The sequence below is a fragment of the Thermobia domestica genome, chromosome 5, assembly GCF_964235325.1.
Source record: "Thermobia domestica chromosome 5, izTheDome1.hap1.1, whole genome shotgun sequence".
NCBI classification, from domain to species: domain Eukaryota; kingdom Metazoa; phylum Arthropoda; class Insecta; order Zygentoma; family Lepismatidae; genus Thermobia; species Thermobia domestica.
In genome coordinates, this window is record NC_137458.1 from 218,380,077 (window position 1) to 218,403,426 (window position 23,350).

Here is a 23,350-nt window from a genome sequence, read left to right on the forward strand (position 1 = left end):
ACTATACTACTAACAAATACAGTATTTTACTATCCTAGTCCACAAATGGAGTTTTCGTTTCTTAGCGGGCGCAATACCTACTTACGTTAGGTATTTGAATAAGAAGGAAACCAGATTTCAATACAAAGGTGTTGTTGTATGATTGACGTTTGCGTTTCGCGCAGGTTCTTCTTTTTCTTCAAATAAAATAGGATCTCCTTTTGGTAAGCGTGAGAAGTTTATTGAAGTTAATAAGAAAAATAGAAGTTACAAGTTCCACAACAAACAACTACAAAATCTCACTGACTGTTCTTTCAGTAAAATTATTAAAGTTCCACTTTAGATAAAGATTGGAAACACTAGATACGACGAAATACAAAACTATATGAATTCGAAGATGTATATATATATTGTTCCAAGATTCTAGTTACATGTAAAGACATATGTATATAGAACTAAGATACTATTTACTATTTAATTCTCGTCCCTAAGATACAGACCGCAGAACGAAAAATGATAATATGACAGTCTATCCCTGGAATGTGCCAAACATTGTATAGTCACTAGTATATAAAACTATCGTAAGCACAAAGATCGAATCATCACATGAGTTTAGGTCGACACGTGGACGCACGTGGAGACCTATCATACAGACTTTGAAACTGGACTTAGTAATCCATGCTCTCACTGCGTGATGTACACGCGCGTACATTATCATACTTCCTTGAAAAAGAAACCATTACAAAAGAGAGTATTTTGAAAGTACATACACTATCATCACATATGTGTGACCCTTCAGTGACCCTACATCCTGTTCTTGGCTGGCACATTATCAATAGCTTAAAGAATAAAGATTCGTCTTTTATACAATATTAACATTGACTTCAAAAATAATATAACAACTATAAAATACACTAACTTATAATCGAACCCCGATCCTTTATATACACTATGTACAGTGACATTCCAGGTAAGTACTGCTAAGAGGGAAGGTGCATCGAAGGTGATAAACAAAATAAGAAAAAGAAAAAGAAAAAATAACAGTAAATATATGTTCATACAACACCTCCCTCCTTTTTTGAATTTTCATATCAAATTGCGAATTTGGTTGCGAATTTGGATACTGAAAATTCACAGTCTGATATGAAACATTAAAAAGATTTTTTTTTTTTTTTTTTACCTTTCCTTACGTAGATTAGGACTTTTCTTAGATGAGACAGCTACCTGTAACTCATCTGTAATTTCAGTAACCTGCTCAGCAATTCTTGACATGACTACAGGCTCAGTGGTATCTTGTTTTTGATTTATTTTGGTAATAATAAAAGGTTTAATGCATATTTGTTTACAACAACTATCATCATCAAAATACCTTTTGAAAAAGCGAAAACATTTACATCGGTAACAACAACAAAATAGTAATATTAGAGCTATCAGAACTGTACCAAAATATGAAAACCAAGAGAGATGAGTTACCTTTTCAGAATGAAGTAGTTTCCATTGTTCATCATCTATTTTCTTTTCTACTTCCTGAATTTTATGGCTTGCTACCTTTAAGTCACTAACCGAATTAATTACATGTTGAATAGGTAGGTTAATTTGCATATCTTCCAGGTATATATGAGAATTTAATATTTAACAACAATTATCAGTAAGATTTAATTTCGGAGTAAAGTCTTTACCTGTAACATTGGTTTCATACCATGTTTGTGTTTGGAGGATCGCCTTCAAACCATAAGCTTTACAATTATTATCTAGATGAATAATACCTGAATTTGTTAGAATTAAATCATAAGGTTCAAATCCATTACATAATATTGTCATTTTCTCTTCCTGTGGAGCAGCAAAAATCCACTCATTGTTATTTAAGGTTACAAATATACAATGATCAATTTGTATCACATGTTTATTACAATCCATGGGAACATAATGAACATATTGTAATAATTTCATTTCGCACTCTTGATTTATATGGCTAGACAAGATAGGAAACGTTTGTTTACACAAAAACCAATCTTGTTTAAGAATTTTACATTTATTGAACTCAATTTCAGTCATTTTTGCGTAATATTGCTTAATTGAATCAACTAAAAGGTAAGGTTTTTCAGGTTGAATAAAAACAAACTTATTTGTTGTATTCTTTATTTTAGTGGGGAAGGGAGTTAACTTATATACTAGATAACGAATGGAATCTGTCAAAGGGAGACGAATTACATAGGCTAATATTCCATTATTGATAAACACATCTAAATTAATTATTTTCAATAACAAGTAACTATTCCTAGTACTTGTCCCAATTGGTAAAGATAACGCACTATGGAGGTCACTTTGACTAGCCTTCCAATGTTGGATTATTTGATAAGGAGTGATTATGTGAGGCTGTAATACACCTTTCTGTGCATTTAAAATTGCTTGCAAAACAATTTCATACTGATCCTTTAAATCTCTTAAATACCTTTCAACTTTTGCGATATGTTCATTTATTGTATACTTTAAATTTAAATCCAAAAATGCTTCATTTAAATGTCTCTCTCTTTTTGATATCTCTTTACTTATATGCTCTAAACCTTGACTCAAAATATTTTCGTTAGTCTCCACTGTGTGAAGAGTTTTATTAATACCTTGTAGGGTAGATTTAACAATAGTCATCTGCTCTTTACTCAATTTCAAGAAATCTAACTGTTCTTTTTCTAATTTATTGATTTTTTGAGTGTAATAATTGGCATCTTCATCGTCCAAGGTGCCAAATAGAAATTTAGCAAGGTGACCAATACCATCTATTAACCCTCGTTTTCTTCTACTTTCTTGCGAAGAAATTTTTGTTACTTCTTTTATTATTTCCTTAACCTCTTTGATATCAGATACCTTAGTCAAAACTTGATTTACGAACACTGTAGCACAACTTGTTTTATTTGATTTTACCACTGAGTGTCTACACAGGTTTTGTGTCCTATCTACGTAAGTTTCCAAATTACGAAAGCTTATATCTAGCTTAGTTAAGTTAACGTAAGAGACCAATTGCCAGTAAGTATTATATAACTGAACCTCTCCTAAGGAGTCATAATAAATACCTGCCGTATTTTCAAATTTCTTTATGCGTGCTCCAAGCTCTAGACTACTACATACAAGAGAAACCAGTAGAATAGCTTTAAGTCCTATCATTTTGAACAATCCTGTAAATATAGAAACGTTATTTTACTTTCCTTACTTTTTTTTTTTTTTTTTTTTAACAAGATAACATGAAGAATTTGAGTTACTTAATAATACATCTTTAATCTATTGGCATGCACAGTCATCTCTTGTTTGCCAACCTTTAAGGTACAGTTTACACCTTTTGTTCGAATTATATCGTACGGTCCGCGCCAGAGACTGTCAAGTTTCTTTGATCTGCCGCGGCGGACTGACTCATCATATAATAACACTTTATCTCCTTTCTGAAAAATGCATTCGTTTTCGTTTCTGTCATAATATTCTTTACTTTTCTCCTTTTTGTCAATGAGGTTTGCTCTAGCTAATCCGTGCATCTCCTGCAATTTGTGTTTCAACTGTTTTACATAGTCATCGTAATTGTATACAACTTCAGAAGGTTTTCTTTGTAATACACCTGGTACATTTACAGGTTTCCCGAATAACAGTTCGAAGGGAGTGTATTGAGTGGAACTATGAGGAGTGGTATTATAACAGAAAGTAGCATATGATGCTAATTCATCCCAATTATTCTGATTTTCTGCCACATAACATCGCAAGAAAAATTTTAAAGACTGATGGAATTTTTCTATACCACCATTCGATGCCGGATGGTATGGGGTTGTATGTAGTTTTTCTATTTGTAACAATTTACAAATACGCGTGAAGACATCGCTTAAGAAATTACTTCCGCAATCAGACAATATACTGTGTGGAATGCCAAATTTTAGCACTACATTCTCGACAAAGGCTTTGCTGATTGTATCAGCATCTTGAGAAGGGATGGGAATTGCAATAACAAATTTTGAAAGGTTGTCTTGTACAGTCAATAAATATTTGTTTCTGTGTTCTAAAGTTTCTGGGAGAGGCCCGACTAAATCTAAAGAGACCTTTTCAAAAACTGTACTGGGCGTGTCAGTTATTACCATCTTCATTTTTACCTTTTGTTGTGTGTTCCTATTCTTTTGACATATTTCACACCCTTTTATGTAATCTTCAACATCTTCCTTCAGTTTTGGCCATTCTTTAATGTCAATATTATTTAAAGAAAGGTACTTTCTAATCTTTTCATAACACCTATTCATTCCTATATGTCCACCTAGAATTTGAGTATGAAACTCTTCTAAAATTTTGTTTTTCGTTTCTAAGTCTAAAGCTTCAGCCTTTTCTTTCTGTTGTGAATCACAATTTGATACCCTATCTTCTTCTTCAATAACATCTAAAGAATACATTCGTGACAAGGCGTCAGAATTTGTATTTAAGCTTCCTTTCTTATACACAATTTCGTATTGATATTCCTCTAAAAGTATTCTCCATTTCAAAAGTCTAGATGTCGGATTTTGTACTCTAAAAACCCACGTTAGTGGCTTGCAATCTGTGACAAAAGTTACTTTTGTTCCGTAAATGTATGGTCTAAAAACTTTGCTAGCCCACACTAGAGCCGCCAGTTCCCGTTCAGTCGCTGAGTACGATCTCTCTGCTTTATTGAAAACTCTACTAGCATACGCAATTGGAAGATCTTTGTTTATTTCACCCTGTGAGAGAATAGCTCCGCAGGCAAATGCCGAAGCATCCGATGTGATTATAAAAGGCTTTTTAAAATCAGGATACTGCAGAATTGGAGGAGTTGTCAATTTCTCTTTAAGAGAATCAAATGCAACTTGTTGTTTGACTCCCCAAGAAAACTGGACGTCTTCTTTTAATAAGGACGTTAAGGGTAAAGCAATTTTACTGTAGTCTTTTAGAAATTTCCTATAATATCCAGTAAGTCCTAGAAATCCCTTAATTTGTTTCTTAGTCTGAGGAACAGGAAAGTTCTGAACTTTCTCTACTAATCTTGGATCTGGTTTTACTCCGTTAGGTGTAATGACATGTCCTAAGTATGTTAATTCTGGCTTCAAAAATTCAGTCTTATCTACACTTAACTGCAGGTTGCTTTTGCGAAATCTTTGCAAAATCTCACGTAATCTACTATTATGCTCTTCTAAAGAACTAGAGAAGACCACTAAATCATCCAGGTAGATGAAACAACTCGTACCTGTCAGCCCTGCTAACACTGTATTCATCAATCTTTGAAAAGTGGCCGGTGCTGTCGCCAGACCGAAAGCAAGTCGCTTGAATTGATAATGATTTTCAGGTGTACTGAATGCAGTTATAGGTCTATCCTTTTCCCTAATATAGCATTGATGGTACCCACTATGGAGATCTAAACTGGAAAAGTAACGCGCATTGGCTAAATTACTCAAAATGTCGTCTATGTTAGGTAACGGAAAGGACGAATGGACACATAGATCATTGACAGATCGATAATCGACTATTAGTCTATATTTCTGTTTTCCTGATGCATCGAGTTTCTTTGGAATAAGGAAAATAGAACTGTTCCAAGGAGAAGTTGAAACTTCTATAATGTCTTGTTTTAACAACTCTTCTATTTGTCTATTTAATTCTTCCTTATGACATTCTGGCACTCGGTAATTCTTTTTGTTAACAATTTTGCCTACATGTTTAGGATCAATAACAATTTCATGTTCAAGAACATTTGTAGCAGTTAGTTTGTCTCCTGGTAGAAAGAAAACATCATTGAATTCATCGCAAAGTTCAAGTATACTTTCTTTTTCTTTGGGTGGTAAATGACCTAGCCTTAAAAGCTTATGAAGTAATTTTAAACGCTCAGTTAAACTGTCTGAATTTGACTTTTGTGGGACCCTGTCTTTTTCACACTGAATATTTAAAACATGGTTTTCTTCTAATTTCTCTAAGTCTATCGGATCTAAAGTTATATTCTCTACTGAAGAATTCACATTTAACACACTAGCTATACATTTATTTTCTTTCGCTACTGTCAAACAAGAAGAAAGAAAAACACCCGGTTTAATCTCTCGTTTTTCTACAATTCCAATTCCTGTGCTGTTTGTGGGAACAAAAACTAACTTCTCGCATCGAGCTGGAATACTATATGTCAACGGTAGTATAAGCTTATCGCTGCCCTTAAGGTCAAGTTTCTGGCAAGCATGTGTTGACAAGGGAGGAGGAGGGGGAGGATGGAATTCTAACAAACAATTTTTTTGTTTCAAAAAATCACGACCAAGAATGTGTCTGTCTTCTGATAAGCATCCTTCCGAAATAACATGAAATTTATGTGAGAATTCTACTCCTTTTATCACTAACGTTAGATAAATAGTACCTAGTGACCTAGTTTTAACATTGTTTAATCCTTTCAATGTCACAGTTTGTGTTGTATCTATATTCTTTCTAAAACTGCATGGAAGTGCATGGATTTGCCAAAGACTTAAGTCACTGCCTGTATCTAAGAGAAAAGTTGCATCAACATGCAATTCTTTAATGAATGCCGTAATAGTACCTTCTTCTTGATTTGTTACTATGCAACCCTTCGTGTTATCTGAGATGCAAACAGGTTGCTTATTTACATCCATTTGCGGTTTCCCTGACCATTACAACTTGAGCACATCTGACTACTGCAGGCTTTTACATCATTAAAATGCAGAGAACTTTGTTCTTTATCACAAATTCTCGCATTTCCACTAGTATTTACCCTACTAGTATTTCCACTAGTATTTATCTTACTAGCAACATGCAAACAATTGCTATAACCTTCCGTGCCTCGCGCGGCGCTCTCGGAAAAATTACAATTAACCCCTCCTGTGCCTCTCGCGGCGATCTCAGGAGAATTTCCATTAACACATCCTGTGCCTCTCGCGGCGATCTCAGGAGAATTTCCATTAACACATCCTGTGCCTCTCGCGGCGATCTCAGGACAAATTTCACAAACGTGTACCGTTTTCATAAACTGATTAGAAGAATTTCCTCTTTCCTTTCTTTTCTGTAATTTGCATTGAGCTTTGGTGTGACCAGGCTTATGGCATAGGTAACATACTAATTCTTTCTTTTGAGCTTTCTTACTATTTACATTTGAAAAGGGGAGAGAAGTGTGGGAAGTGATCTGGGTTTCTTCTTCTAGAACGAGTTCGATAATATATCCTAAGGATGTATCATCATCGCTTTTAGATCGTACAATCATCTGAATTCTGTCATTTGTTAGCCCCTGAATAAAACTTGCTTTAGCTAAAATTTCAACAAGTGCTATAGCTCCTGGCAATTTAGATGCATCTATAACACGAGCAACGGCTTCGCGTAATTGACTTTGAAGAGTATCTACTTTACTTGCCCATGAAGCAATTGAATCAGTTTTGGTTTGTCTAGCACTAAAAAGCTGGCATGCATAAAAATCAATAGTTCGTCTAATGGAATAATTTTCTATTAATATTTGTTTAACAGCTTCCCACGTAGTAGTGGTTTTTCTAACTAATAACTTAGATCTAGCATCCCCAGTTATTTTTGCTTTAACAAATTTCAAAAGTGTACTATGCTTAGCTGGGTCAACCAATTCAAAAGCAGCGTCTACATTAGACAGAAATTCTTCTAATGCTTCTCTTTTTCCCGAAAATGGTACCGAAATTAACTTTAGTGCTTCTGACACACTACAATACTCTACTTCTGTATCAGAAGAATCAGCACTACCACTGGTAGCCATTGGCAATTAGTACTTACGTTAAACTATACAATTTAAATTTACAAAAATTTTGTTAGCGACAATACCTTTCTTACACCTTCTGTTTTGCCAAGTATTCCCAAGATTAAACGAATGAAATATTTTAATCCTTCCCTAGAGGAACGGTGAATACTAAAGCCTTCTATCCTAGACTGTTCTTGTCTTGATTTTACGTTATTCACTTCACAAGTAAACAACAACCGCGGTGACCAAAGAACAAATCTTTTCTATCTCCAGGCGTAACACTTCAAAATTTTGGAAGTTCAAACAAACAATGAAAATTGTAACCAACCTTGAATTTCCTGTGATGGGGGGTGCTGCTGGCGTCGATCCTGGTACTTTCCTGATGTTGGTTTAAAGATGAGGCCTCTGGATTTCCACAAGATCTCCGCTTGGATTGTTGCTCAACTGGGACCAGCCACACTTGAGAATGGTACTGCTTACTGGATCTCTGGAACTGGTTGCAATAAAACTGGAACACTGGAACGGTGTGTACGCCGAGGTATCCGCTACACCTTGAACAGGCAAGCTTCTTGCACTCACAGTAAAAAAGGTGTTGTCGACGAAGTGCGGTCTGTATCTGGACGTAACGATATTTTAAAATGTATCAGCTTCGTGTCGAAGAACGAACTCTGATTACAATGATGAATGTTCAACTTGGTAACTGTGGAACGTGCACTGGAATCGAACTTCGAGTACTTCGGTTGAGATCCTGCCTAGCTGCCACCACTTTATTTTCCTGTTGTATGATTGACGTTTGCGTTTCGCGCAGGTTCTTCTTTTTCTTCAAATAAAATAGGATCTCCTTTTGGTAAGCGTGAGAAGTTTATTGAAGTTAATAAGAAAAATAGAAGTTACAAGTTCCACAACAAACAACTACAAAATCTCACTGACTGTTCTTTCAGTAAAATTATTAAAGTTCCACTTTAGATAAAGATTGGAAACACTAGATACGACGAAATACAAAACTATATGAATTCGAAGATGTATATATATATTGTTCCAAGATTCTAGTTACATGTAAAGACATATGTATATAGAACTAAGATACTATTTACTATTTAATTCTCGTCCCTAAGATACAGACCGCAGAACGAAAAATGATAATATGACAGTCTATCCCTGGAATGTGCCAAACATTGTATAGTCACTAGTATATAAAACTATCGTAAGCACAAAGATCGAATCATCACATGAGTTTAGGTCGACACGTGGACGCACGTGGAGACCTATCATACAGACTTTGAAACTGGACTTAGTAATCCATGCTCTCACTGCGTGATGTACACGCGCGTACATTATCATACTTCCTTGAAAAAGAAACCATTACAAAAGAGAGTATTTTGAAAGTACATACACTATCATCACATATGTGTGACCCTTCAGTGACCCTACATCCTGTTCTTGGCTGGCACATTATCAATAGCTTAAAGAATAAAGATTCGTCTTTTATACAATATTAACATTGACTTCAAAAATAATATAACAACTATAAAATACACTAACTTATAATCGAACCCCGATCCTTTATATACACTATGTACAGTGACATTCCAGGTAAGTACTGCTAAGAGGGAAGGTGCATCGAAGGTGATAAACAAAATAAGAAAAAGAAAAAGAAAAAATAACAGTAAATATATGTTCATACAACAGTGTCGGTTAAAAGTAGAAAGATTACTGATGGATTGATGGTACATTTGAGAACAAAAATGAATATTAAAGGTAAATTAAATATCAACTCGCATCTAACTTGCGTTAGTTTTTTTTTTTTTTTTTTTTTTTTTTTTTTTTTTTTTTTTTTTTTACCTATTAGTTCGTCTTTCTAAGCGACATGTGCATCTTGTTTTCATCTTAAATAACTACAAATCTATAATCGTGATTGCCTGTTCTCCAGACGTGTTTACCATAATACTATGGTTTTGTTTGGTGAATGTTTCAGGTATTTTATTGCCATTTTGACAAAACCCTCAGTATTCTGTTAAATGTAGAACCGTGAATAGCGGTAGAGCCATGACTTCTTAAGTTTTCACTCACAAAAACAAAAACAGGCACTATTGATTTATAATCTGTGCCTGACCAATCCATTGTTTTATTGATACCCCTTCCATAAGATCAAACTTCATAGAATTCACTCATTTGCTTGATCTTTCCAAACTTCTTTTCCAGAGGCTTTCTAACTAGAACTATATATAGAATAGAGTTCTGAGAGATGTGCATCGTCGTCCTGGAAGCGTTGATCAAATTATTTGCACTATATTTGATATCGTGTAGTTCTTCGAGTTTCGCGTTTTGTTAATTCTACCCATATTCTCTTCTGATCGTCTAATGGTTCTGAACCAGCTATTTGCCCAGGGTTTTGTTTTGAAAACACTTACAAGGGGCATCACCCGAATGTCCGAGTCCGATTTCAATGATTTTTTTTTCTGATAGAGGTCATATGTGCATTATTTGTGATGACAGAAATTTTTGCCATGGTGCATGTTTTCTATTTTTTAAAAAGATTTTATATTATATTTTTTAAGAGTTGTGATGCGGTTATTAGTTTACTGCAGAAGTCCCTAGGAGGAAGTTGTGTGGAAGGTATGACCTTGACGGCAGCCATCTTGAAATCCGCCATTTTGAATTAAAATGAAGTTTTTAAAATGGGGATAGAGTAATATGATACATAATTTCGGGCTAGAATTTAATCAGGAAAACAATGGTGAAGATCGTTTTAAGATACGCGCATTTGGGGAAAAGTTACAGGCATATTAATTGTTTATACAGTGGGTAGACAAAAAATCTAAAAACACTTCATACAGGACACGTAAGTTTGGCCCTCCACTGTACAACACGTGTTGCGGTTGCTGATCTTTTTTTGTTTTCAATGTGTCTTGTGGACCTTCCTCTTCTGTCAGCAGTAACCAGTTCACTTGCGAGTGTTGTGGTGTGGTAAAATGGGCGACCTGACAGACTTTCAAAGAGACATGATCGTTGGTGCTCGTCTGGTTGAAGCTTCAGTGGCAACAGTGGCGAACATTGTGGGGGTATGGAAAGGCACTGTGTCCAATGTCACGAGGGCATACACAATTCATGGGCAAACGATGTCTGGAAAGCACAACAGTGGTCGAAAGACAATCCTGTCAGATAGGGACCGGAGGGCATTAAAACGGATTGTAGCAGCCAAAAAGAACACCACTGCAATGAAAATTACAGTGAACTCAATTCCGGCCTACAGAACCCGGTTTCATCGAAAACAGTGCGGCGGGAACTGCATAAAATGAAAATTCATGGCAGGGCTGCTATCGCCAAACCCCTGGTCACAGCAGTAAATGCGAAGAGGCGTGTCCAGTGGTGCAAGGACCACAAGACGTGGACCCATGAGCAGTGGAAACGTAATGTGGTCCGATGAATCGACTTTCACCTTGTTTCCAACAACTGGTCGTGTTTATGTATGGAGAACACCGTCGCAGGTCTATGATGCATACTGTCTGCTCCCAACTGTAAAACATGGGGGTGGTTCTGTTACAGTATGGGCAGTGATACCGTGGTTTTTCGCAGGTCCAATCATAGCCCTGAATGGAATGATGAATGCTAAGGCATATGAGGCCATTTTGGGGGACCAGGTTCTACCCATGGCCGAAATATTATTCCCTGATGGTGATGGCATCTACCAAGATGATTTGGCACCCTGTCACGCTGCAAAAACGGTGAAATCATGGTTTGAGGAGCATGACCAAGAGCTATCACATCTCCCCTGGGTCCCATCACCAGATCTGAACATCATTGAGTCATTGTGGTCTGAGTTAGAAAGGCGTGTTCGGTCTCATTACCCTCCAACAGCATCCCTTAAGGAACTGGAGCATGTTTTTGGAGGAACATTGGTACAAAATTCCACATACCACGATTCAGGAGCTGTATACGTTCATTCCACGTCGGATCCAAGCTGTTTTGGACGCAAAAGGAGGCCCCACACCATACTAGGTATGATTTTCACACTTTTGCAGACTTTTTAGATTTTTTTCGTTCAACCCCTATACTTACTAGGTGCGTAAGTCCCTTACCTCCGCTTCTAACCCGCGTATTAATGATGATAAATAGATAAAAGCTTCGGTAATACATATTATTCCTAGAGGCAAGTGGTACGGTAAGGGTAACCTTGACGGCAGCTATCTTGAAATCCGCCATTTTGAATTAAAGTGAAGTTTTGAAAAATGAAAACCATAGCATGTGACACCTCATTTTAATAGCAAATTTTCCCAAAAACCAATGATTTGGTAATTTTTGTTCTAAAGTTACCAGTATGAATTTAGGACTGCTTCTAATGTGCACCAAACGTCCATTATTCGATCGTTCAAATTGGCAACACTCCTAATTTTCACCGCATGTTTTAAGATTCCAACTGGCACCTTACAATTGTTGCCATGGCTCATGTTTTCTAAATTTATTACATTTTTTAAGAGTTGCGATTTGTCAGTTCATGAATAGTGTTGGGATAAGCATCCAGCAATCTTTTTGAATTTCGAGGACTTGAAACGTATTTATTTATTTCCTATACCTGCCATTCAAAAACTCGCTTACTGACATCAATCGTCGCACAACGAAACAACTCCAACTTTGTATTCAGGTATACTAAGACGTAGCTTGTAATGGATAGTCAAATGGAAATTCATTTCAAAAAGGAAAACCGAATATGATTGTTGTGTAAATCAATGGTCTTTCGTTTTGTTTTATATTTATTTTATTTTCTATGGCAATTTTTTAGCTAGTCAGACAAAAATGTTATTCTTTTTCTAGCGATTGTTGTCAAAGGTTCATATTTGTAAGATTTATAATCAGTTGTGATCGGGAACTCGATTAAGTTACACCTCTTTATAAACAAGTTACCTGTTTTCATATTATGTTCTGATCGACCTTTGTGGGTTTATTGCGAATAGGACGACTTATTTTGATCAAGGTTAATAGAGTAGATTTTTATTTTGGATTGCTAACAGATGACTTATTTCTTTTCTCTCTCTCTCTCTCTTTTGTTTCGCTTACTCCAAACTCTGGTTTCGTGGCTTGCAGCGGCCACAAAAGGTCATCATAAACCATACAGGCAATCCCCGTTTCCACCGACCGCTGGAAAGATATCGGGGAAGAGGAGAGTGCTTGCCGTAAAGATTAATGAATAAAACAAATTAAATAATCTATGAACTGTTACAACACACTGTAAAGCTACGAGGGGGCCGCGGTGGCTCAGTGGTAGAGCGTTCACCTCTGGTGCTTGGGGTCCCGGGTTCGATCCCAGCCCCCGCCAAGTGAACTTTGTGGTGGACAAACACCGTGTGCGTGGGTTTTCTCGGGGTTCTCCCGTTTCCTCCCACTTCCTTCATTCCACCATTTCATTCATTACTCATCATCACCATCTCCTTTAGCCTAACCGGCATAACCGTGGGACGTAAAACTCAAAGATTTCATTTCATTTCATTTTGTAAAGCTATGAGCGATTACGGCTAAGAATTAAACGTGAGATTTAAAATTATGAGTACTACGTATTATGATTAAATAAACATTATTCAATAAACAAACTACAAGCAAATTATATATTTAAAAACCTGAGCGCTAAGAAGCAATTACTTTACTTTTAATTTTTATTTTCTTAAACCCATTTACTTTAATCAGATGGCCTTCTCGATTTATAAAAGTTACTCTTTCTGAATTTTACTTACAGTTTACGCTAGCGGCGAAAAATGAGAGTAGAGGATAATTATATAACACTCGCGTTTCACTGTACACACTGCACTGCACAAGGAGGGTAGGGATTAAGTCAGCCGCAGTTTCCTCTTCTCAGAAATCTGGTTCTCAATCCAAACCAGTAGTTCATTTGTCATACGAAAGAAACCTCCAACAGTTAAGCTGCTCCCAATAGGGCTATCGTTGCTTATGCTGAAATTCAATAACTACTCAATCGTCTTAAAAGTTTGGTAGGATGTAATAGCACATATTTTCCATAATCGATTTGCTGTTTATTTCATGTCTAAAAGTTCAATTGAAAAGAGGTTATTCCTTATGTTATATTGAGGATTTTGAGGTAGTTATCTTATGATCAATCGAAACCAAAGTAGGAAAATTTAGACTAGACTATTTAACTACAAAACTAGGTGCAAATGGTAGTTGCAGAATATAAATTATCGATATAGCTGAAATGGATGGGGTAAAATTTTATGGATACAGGCTTAACACTTTCGGCCATTTATATGCCCCCAATTTAGTCACAGTTTTTCATGTAGGAACAGGATTATGTGAAACATGTTTCAAGACTAGAATTTACAGAAAGAATCCTTGGTGAAATTAGTGTTACAAAATCTACAACAGCAGATTAGAATTGTATGAGAGTTAGCAGAGCATAAATTATTACCTGCAGCAGATTTGCAAATTTGATTTTGTACGTAGCACTATATATATATGCTGCATGATCATGTTCCCGTTTCAATAATTTTAAGTATGTCAGAATGAGGTGCATCAAGATGCCGGGCGGTGTTGTATGTGCTCTCCTAACATTTGCGCCTCCACCTGTATCTCTATTTCAACCCTACAATCGTCTCTATCGCAGATAGTTTTTTACTGAATGGTCCAGCCCAAGTTTTTAAACGTCGTGTTCGTACTTGGCCTCAGCGACCCTAAATAGACTGTCTCAAATTCCTCAAAACAACACAAAAATCACATTTGAAAGTTTTTTAGTAATCTTTTGAAATACTAGGCATACGAGCTATAATAAGACAAGATAAAACAGCAAATTTACAATCAATATAGCAATACTTTACCTGATGGAGAGTAGCTTTGGATAAACCGAATGGTTCCCTGCTCATACAATCCCGATGTTGAATAAAACCAGTCAGCAGTATACAGGGTGTTCGTAAATGAATAATGGAGTTGTAATTAAATGTATCTTCTGTTATATGTGCAATATGGAAATGAAACATACCCGTAAAGGAGCGGTAACAGTTTGTGTGTGTATGTATTATGTATGTATGTGTATGTATATATGTATGTATGTATGTATGTGTATGTATGTATGTATGTATGTATATGTATATATGTATGTATGTATATGTATATATGTATGTATGTATATGTATGTATGTATGTATTAGTAAGTTAGTCAGTCAACTTACAAGTGTCGAACAAGGGAGTCCTCTTATAACACAATACATATCTAGTCTGTAGTCATTTTTTCCCATACTGTAGCTAGTATGTCTCGTGTAACAGATTCCACTGCTGCAACAATTGTGTGTCACAATTCAGGGAGATCGGCAGGTGAGTCGGGTGAAGTCGGGATATTTTGAGGGACATTGCAGAAGAGTCACGTTATACTCACAATGACAACCGATCCACCATTGGGAAAAAACAGCGTTCAACTCGTTCTTCTTCTGGGTTTAGGGCTTGTAACAGTTGCAGACGGTACGGCTTCAGTTGCAGTTTCTTTTCGTGATACCCTCCAAACAGTAACGTTGCACCTCAGTTGTTGACTTAGATCTTGTAAATTCGAAGACACAAAAGGCTGTGCGCTTAGGAGTCGTTGCCATTTTTACAAATAGCGCCGTGCTACGGCGGAGCCACAAAACACAGTGTTCAAAGTAGGAACAAAAAAGCTGTTTGATTAGCATTTCTTTAAGGTATGTTCCATTTCCGTATTGAATATGGAAGAAAAAATGCGTTTAATAAAACCTCAATAGTCATTTAGAAACATTCTGTATTTTGTGATCCACAATTGTTATTATTAAACATAGAGATTATTTTAAACGTAATTAAATTGTATTTCTTATTTTCCAGGTAATTTTGGGCATGGGCTATAAAGAGAATGTTGACATCTGGTCGGTAGGATGCATTATGGGTGAAATGATTCGTGGAGGAGTTCTCTTTCCTGGCACGGACCACATTGACCAGTGGAACAAAATTATAGGTACGTTACATTGAATCTTGGATTTGTATTTAGTTGGTAGTACTGTAGTTTATGTAAAATGTCATACTAAACATACTAAGCAAGAAGCGTTATTATTTTGATGATTGTGGTTCAAGAATAAGATTTTTCAAGGTGGTTCAAGGAGTTGATTGGTTCATGTATTCTGTATAACGTGTTATACGATCATTGTATATTACACATATTTGCCGGAGAAACATTTCTTAATTAATATATATATATATATATATTTCATAATGTTCAGAGAACTGCTTTATTTTTTATCTTGACTAAAAGAACGTTGTCATCAAACACAAGAATCAAAAAAAATTTGTGTTGTTGTCACTCCCTTGTCAGACAGCATACTTACGTTTGATTATGGTATGGCATAGTCTTGAGAAGATGTTTGTGTGACACATGAAGTGACATAGTTGCCATCCTTAGCCGCAGTGCATCTTCTCATTGCGCCGCAAACGTGCTTTTAGAATTTAGATCCGAGAAAAGCTCTGACATACTTTCCGTATGGCTGAAGCATTTCACCATGCTTTGTTAGAACACACATTACTATCCTTGAAAATAAACGAATCACAGCAACTGTAGTGGTTGAAAGTCATGAAATCAGACTTTAGGACCTACGTACTACAAGAATGCCAAGCTCAGGACCTATAATTCGACCGCCACCTTACTGAAATATCTCATATACATGAATTTGATAACTGCGAATTTCATGTTCTATCTAAATGAGTAAAGCGTCAGTTGATTGAGTGGATACTGAAGCGAAAACGGAGCGAATCTTCAGTTGCGATATTTTACTGTTTAGTAGACTGTCCATGGTCAAATGATCACACCAATGGCCTCCCTGTATGGAGACTACCTTACGGAAGGGTTTGCAGGCGGTTTGTGTTGAGACCATCCATCTTGTTATTGTGAGAAACTTACGTTCCTGGTCAGTCTCAGTATTTTAGCTGCTACGATGATTGGTTAACACTAAATGCTGTCATCCCTTACTGTCATTGTATGTGAGCGCCTTGTCTTGTCTTCTGTAACATTATTCCATGTATATTAAAGGGTGAAAGAATTACTCTGTGAGTCACATAGCCTCTCATATCTGCCAGTGTGTCTGCTCTGCCTACATATTGTCAGCGCTTTTTCATGTCAAAGATTCCGTTAAATCAAGTAGTGGTGGCATTGTTTCTGTTCAACACTTAATAGAAAATAGCCCATATGTACTTACGCTTTGTGAACGGAACACTGTTAGGGTTTCCATGTTTTACGTTCCATGCATCACGGGCATAAATCTACGTATCCGTTAAGAGAATGACGACCGAACAAATAGGGTTAGTTTTTAAGTAAGGCCCATTTTGCAATGAAAAAAAAGTAAATGTTTTTTTTTTTAATTATTTTTCCTGAATTTTCACATAGTTCTATATTTTCCAACTTCATTTCCTTGTCATTTTAAACACGTATAGTAACGAACAATGAGTGTTTGGATATTCTCCTCATAGAACTCTGTTGCTTGTGAAGATAGCCAGTTTACAGTCCTTTTCACTTCTTCATTAGTGTGGAATCACTTGCCTCCTAAGGTGGTCTCCAAATAACGAAAGAGATGGTAGTCGGTAGGGACAAGGTTTAAACGGTATGGTGGATGATCGAAATCTTCCCAGCCAGAAGAGAGAGTGATTCGTCACAGACGTTTTCGTATTCGCAATTATCATGTTTCGTGCTGTTAGGAACAGCGCTATGATCTTGTTTCAGCCAGCAGGCTGTTTGAATTTTTTTAACACGTTAACCTCACACTACGATGCATACGAACTGACCCCGTGAATGCAAATGGCGTCCAGTTGTATGCAAAGGATGCCGGGAACTTATACTTGGCATTTCAAACGGTACTCAGAAACGAACCTGAAAAAATAATCCTCTTATATCAATCACTGTTTTACAATGTCAAGGTGGTTTCTTCTGTTCAAGGCGTGTCCCACTTAATTGCCTTGATCAATGTTTACAAGTAGTAGTTTCCTTTTGAAACGGAATATCTTAATACTCTTATACGTAAGACAATATTTTCTTGTTTTGTTTGTTGGCAACCTTAGTTTTCATTTTCTCTCTCTCTTCCACCTTAAATCTCTTGTGTTGTTACGAGTGTGAGACTTACGCACATACTTTTACTTAGTCAAATAAAGGTAAAGACGTACCGAAAATTCCTCGCGATCGAGGTCGAGGTTTAAGTCGCGGTCGCTACCTCGATGTCTAAGTCTAGATGGGTGAAGGGCGTACATACCGAAGAGATCGCATCCTCGCTGTAAGTTCTCGGTTAGAGGAGAAACATTACTCTGGCTCATGTGAAATTATTGTCAGTGCATAAAAATCATTGCGTAGCCACGGTTTGAAATTGAAAGGACCAAACAGTTTTTATAAATAGGGATGGGCGCGACACATGAGAAATACATCTCACCTCTTGTTTCGCAAAAATATTTAAGTCTCATCTCTTGTCCATCTCTGTCAATAAATCAAAGACTTTTACCTTTTTGTCAATTTTCTGTGTTGAAGAAATGCGCTCTTTCATCACTCAGGCAAGAAACCATTTCCTAGTATTAAAATTAAAAAAAAAAAAAAAAAAAAAAGTTCAGGTTACAAGGTAGAGAGAGTATTAACTTCACCAAATGAAATTTCGTCACTGCAATTCCATTATTCGACGTTGCCTCCTTATAGATACGTTCCTGTCTTTACAAGTATTTCTTTACCTTATATCAGTAACTAATTTAGAAGAAATTCTTTATTAATCTCGGAATTCGGGGATAGGGGTAGAGAAGGCGTGGTGATTTTAAGCATAGATATGATTAACACTAGCTTGTTTTTTCTTTAGAAATTCCGGAATTTAGGGACTTCAGCCCGAAAGCCTCCTCCCTGTAACCGCCACTGCGTTTATATAATAATAAACTACAGTATAATTCTCAAATAAACATGAATAACTTACCTGGCATTCTCATTTGAGTTACTATTTTCTCTCATTCTCTATTTAAAACGTGCCTATTGTGATGTTGTTTGTGCCTCTTATAACATATTGCCGGAACATTCCTCATTAGTTCTTTATGTCTTTCTCTTTCATAATAAAATAGTTAAAGTGCAGCAAAACCTCTTGAGCATAGATTCACAGAGTCCTCTATAGACGAAATTCTAAACAAATAAAAATTTTATTCCGTGAAGCGCTTCAGGGAGGACCAATGAGAACACGAGTCACAGCAATGCTTCTTTTAAACATCGATGTAAAAACAAACAAACTCGGTTGTTTATCATCGCGACCACTAATTCATCCTCGCGGTCGACCTCTAGGTCCCCCGGTGTAGCGTACATCTCCGGCATGCGCTTACCCATTTGAATCCATGTGTTTGTGCCAGTATTGAGGTAGCGACCGCGACTTAAACCTCGACCTCGATCGCGAAATATCTTTACCCCAAGGAACCTTAATATTTTGTGTATAAATATTATTAGTAATATTACGAGTATGAGACTTAAGTGCATACGTAGAATGATTTAATCATATTTCCATATCCCATGTGCAAGTATTAATTGAAGGAAGAGGTAAATTTGCAAACGTTGAAAGCACATATACAGTAAATAATGTTTTATCTTTAACATTGCAGAACAATTAGGGACTCCATCCGCGGATTTTATGAAAAGACTCCAGCCAACCGTGAGGAACTACGTGGAAAACCGGCCAAGGTATCAGGGTTACTCCTTTGAGCGGCTATTTCCAGACGTCCTGTTTCCTTCTGATTCATCAGAACATAATAAATTGAAAGGTAAGATTTCTAAAAGGGAGGTATCTGCCTTTTGTAAAATGGTTTCGCCTTGTGCCATAACTGTTCAGCAGGTCCTTAAAAAATCAGAACTTTCAACTAAGAAACGATGTACAATATTTAATTAATGCGACGGGTAAAGAACATCTATATTATACGGATCTAGAAATACGATCTTGGTTGACTTCTGAGCTTTGAGTGTATGCACTGTTTATGTATAATTACTATGTTTACTGTTTCTGATATTTTGATGTTTTATTTCATAGCTTTGAAATGAATTATCGTGTTGACGTAATGTAAGTATTAAGATGTCTGTACACGAAGTTAAGAAAATTACAAGATATTATATGTACGTATTACATGTCGGGGAGAAAGAACAGCTAGTTTCAGAAAAGACAAACGAAAATTCTCACGATTAATTTGAGAAATAAAGCTAGACTTATCAGTGTTTTAGGAGGGTATTACTTGAAAAACAGAAATGAAGCTGATGAGTTTAACTCTCCTAATTGAATAATCAATAGTCCATTGATTTATATAAGATTTTAAATATAATTTGAGTATGTTTATTCAAAACTATAGTAGCAAGGTTATATATTTAAATGTAGATACTGTACTTTAGTGGTAGTTTATATAGATCATCAATACTTCGTTCTAACAAGACAACATTTTATGTATTGCTTAAAACGAAACAAATTTAGAAAGGAATATATTCACATGCGGAAAGTTATGGGATAACAGTTTGTAACATCGTTAATTAGTGCTACCGTTACGCAATGGCTTTATCTCTTGGGAAGAGTTAACGTATTTCATGAAGTGGATTGATGATCAAACAATCTAATCATAATAAGTGGATAGTGTACGGGAAGTGTGACACTACGTAGTAACAGGATACTACGAAGTTATGTGTACATTCCTTAATATATGGTGACCCAACGTGTAAGAGAAATCTTGTTTTAGAAGGCGTTATCACCCACTGTATTCACCACAATGGCATTGATACTGTATTTGCCATCATTTTTTGTATTCAGTTTTGAGGGGGGAAAAAAGTATTTTCATTGCACGTGATATATGAAATGTAAAGAGAAATATTAGCAAGAAACTTATATTGAGTTACCATTACTTACCAATGTAGAATCGCACACGTGTCTAGGAATGTCTATAGCACATGTATATTCTGAGGAAAGTACATAGTGTGCAATGGTAAATAGAACTGTATCCAAACTGCTTTACTGAGTCATTGAGCTGTACGTAACTGGAATGCTATATATACTCCGTAAAGAAGCAAGAAAGGCATGAGCAACGTATAATCGGGAAAATTTACTGAAATTGAAATAACCCAGCTATCTGTAGCGGGGTATAAGATACATTCCATTTTTTACACTTATTCTCAGAGGAAAGAAAGTGAATCTTACAAGGTGGCAAATACGGTAATAATCGTCACCAACCACATGTTACTAGATTTTTCCATGGTATCAAATCAAATAGATTAAATAGTCGTTGCTTGGGGATGGCCATTTGCAGCCCTTCATGAATTTTATGTAGGGAATATTCCATAGACAATAATGCACATGTCACCCTGCATTATTTAATCCTTCAGTTTTGTCGAGGATTTGTTCGAAATGAATTCTGGACAGTTACGATGAATTATGTCCGCTACGCTCATCTGACAAGAATCGAATCGAATACTTACTTACATGATATACTAATGCTAGAAAAATTCATTCGATTTTTACTCGCCCTTGCATCAGAGAGCTGAAGGCAAGTATCCAGAGGCTTTTATCCATTCTATAAATGAACGGCTTGCTAAGCTATTGTGCTTAAATGGGCTCAAAAGAATCTCATAATTTGCACGACACTAGCTGCTTATCCCATGACTTACGGCACTTAAGTATATTCTCAATGACTGTCAACTTAGTGAGTCCATTCTCTCTTGGCAAAAGTAAATATTGGTTAAAAATTAAGAAATAACCTAATCAGTGGTAAGCTTTCGTATTGATTGTGATTATTTACATTTAATATGTCCATTTTGTTTGATGTAATAAAAAATTTTCTAGTACTACTTTATATAGTTCTGCTAAATTTACAGATAATCTTTGTGTCTGTCATTTGCACATTTTTTTCTTAAATACCTTCTATAATTTTCTCATGGCCCATATTCACTGGCGTCTGTGGCATGTAAAATTGGGGGGGGGGGACATCAAAGAAAGTGATTTAAATCCTACCTAACCCAACATTTTGTTACCTTTCTGCTTGCTTTCACAGACCCACTGAGGTATCTGAAGAACTTTGATATAATCGTTTCACAGCCTGAATATTATATTCCAAATAAATATAATAATTATTATTTATATGGTATCCTGTCGTTAGTAAATAAATTATATTAGAATAAAATATTGAATATTTTATACTTCAAAATATTGGAGGGGACTCGTCCCCCCGCCAGAGACGCCCGTGCCCATATTTACTCAGTATTTTCCTGTAAATGTAAATGACTGGGTTCCTTATTGTTGATATATTGTTTACAGCTAGCCAAGCCAGGGATTTACTATCAAGGATGCTAGTAATCGACCCTGAGAAGCGAATATCTGTTGATGAAGCTCTCCTGCATCCATATATCAATGTATGGTACGACGAGAGTGAAGTTAACGCAGTAAGTATTTGTGGATCTGAATTACTTGCTTAAGAGGTAGCGATACTGGTGGTAAAGGAGCAGCAGAAAAGGATCGAAATTTCTGTTGCCTTTTGAATAATAAAACTAATAATATTTTGTAGAAGATGCTACGACAAGGACACACTTATGGTTAAGAGGTATCTCCGGTTGGAAAATACTGTTGAGAGGTAGAATGAGGTGGAACAAATGTATTGTATGAGACGAAGCTACAGTTTAACTTGGAATTCGAACCACATAAACTCCAAGTGGGAATCAAAAATCCTGGTCGTTCGAACGGAAGGTGAGAGCGGTAATTAAATATACTTTTGCGTTGATAATAATAAATATACTAAAAGAATAATAATTGTTAATGTGATCAAGAAAATTAGAATTAGAGTTAACGACTGTCCCAGAAATTAAGTGACCACTAGAAAATACATGTCAAAACTCCACAGACGCTTCAGTAGTATCTCATAGATGGCCCTGAACAAAGCCACATAACTGTAGTTGAAATGCCACTGCAAAGAGTCGTTCTATGTATGGAAGTGAGCGGTCATGCCACGGATTAGCGAAGCGAAAATTAATTCTGCACAAATGATGCACTCAGAAGGGACTTTCAATGCGAAGGATCGCAAAGTCGGTAAATGTGTCGGACTCTAGTGTCAGAAAAGTGATACTCAAATTTGGAGAACATTATATTATTAAAGATTTAAAAGGAAGAGGACAAAACCCGGGTATGTCTGCTAAAAGTTTAGAGGGAAAGATTCTGCATATTTTGAAGATGAAAAGACATTTGTCAGTTCGTGAAGTAGCCAAAAAGTTACATACTACCAAATCAACAGTGCAACGGGTTAAGTCGAAACATAACATACGATCGTATCGAAAGCAAAAAACACCTAAGCAGAGTGCAGAGTAGAAACAACGTGCTAAAACTCGCGCTAGAAAACTTTATGACCTCCTAGTGACAAATCCGTCTCGATGCATTCTAATGGACGATAAAACATACGTCAAATTGGACACAAAAATATTGCCCAGGCCCCAGTTTTACACAGCAATAAAGGGTGAAGTGCTTCGTGATGCGGATAAGACTATCCGGGTGTCAAAATTTGATGCCAAAATGCTAGTATGGCAAGCAATTCGTTTGTCAGAAGTTCAACATTTTACGTAAATGGTACAATTGGTGGCGAGATTTATAGAAATGAGTACATTAAAATGCGTCTGCTGCTCTTGTATCATAAACACAAAGTTCC

At 36.2% G+C, this 23,350-nt stretch overlaps 2 protein-coding genes across 5 annotated transcripts in view; one reads left to right on the forward strand and one right to left on the reverse strand.

Moving 5' to 3' along the window:
• bsk (mitogen-activated protein kinase dJNK) overlaps positions 1-23,350 on the forward strand; it is a 441,364-nt gene that overhangs the window by 412,908 nt on the left and 5,106 nt on the right. For all 4 annotated transcript variants that reach the window (XM_081759702.1, XM_081759701.1, XM_081759704.1 and 1 more), the window contains 3 exons: positions 15,527-15,656; positions 19,295-19,453; positions 21,976-22,100. In XM_081759702.1, the coding sequence (XP_081615828.1) occupies positions 15,527-15,656; positions 19,295-19,453; positions 21,976-22,100 (414 nt within the window). The remainder of the gene's footprint in view (positions 1-15,526; positions 15,657-19,294; positions 19,454-21,975; positions 22,101-23,350) is intronic.
• LOC145686409 (uncharacterized) lies at positions 196-9,390 on the reverse strand. Its single transcript, XM_081759700.1, has 2 exons — positions 8,025-9,390; positions 196-3,149 (listed from the first exon to the last, which is right to left on the reverse strand). The coding sequence occupies exon 2, from the start codon at positions 3,136-3,138 to the stop codon at positions 1,612-1,614; it is 1,527 nt and encodes a 508-aa protein (XP_081615826.1). The 5' UTR covers positions 3,139-3,149; positions 8,025-9,390; the 3' UTR covers positions 196-1,611.

What these genes read in the sequence shown, in the direction of transcription:
- LOC145686409 (XM_081759700.1), bottom strand. Translation starts at nt 3,138, where the DNA reads ATGATAGGACTTAAAGCTATTCTACTGGTTTCTCTTGTATGTAGTAGT.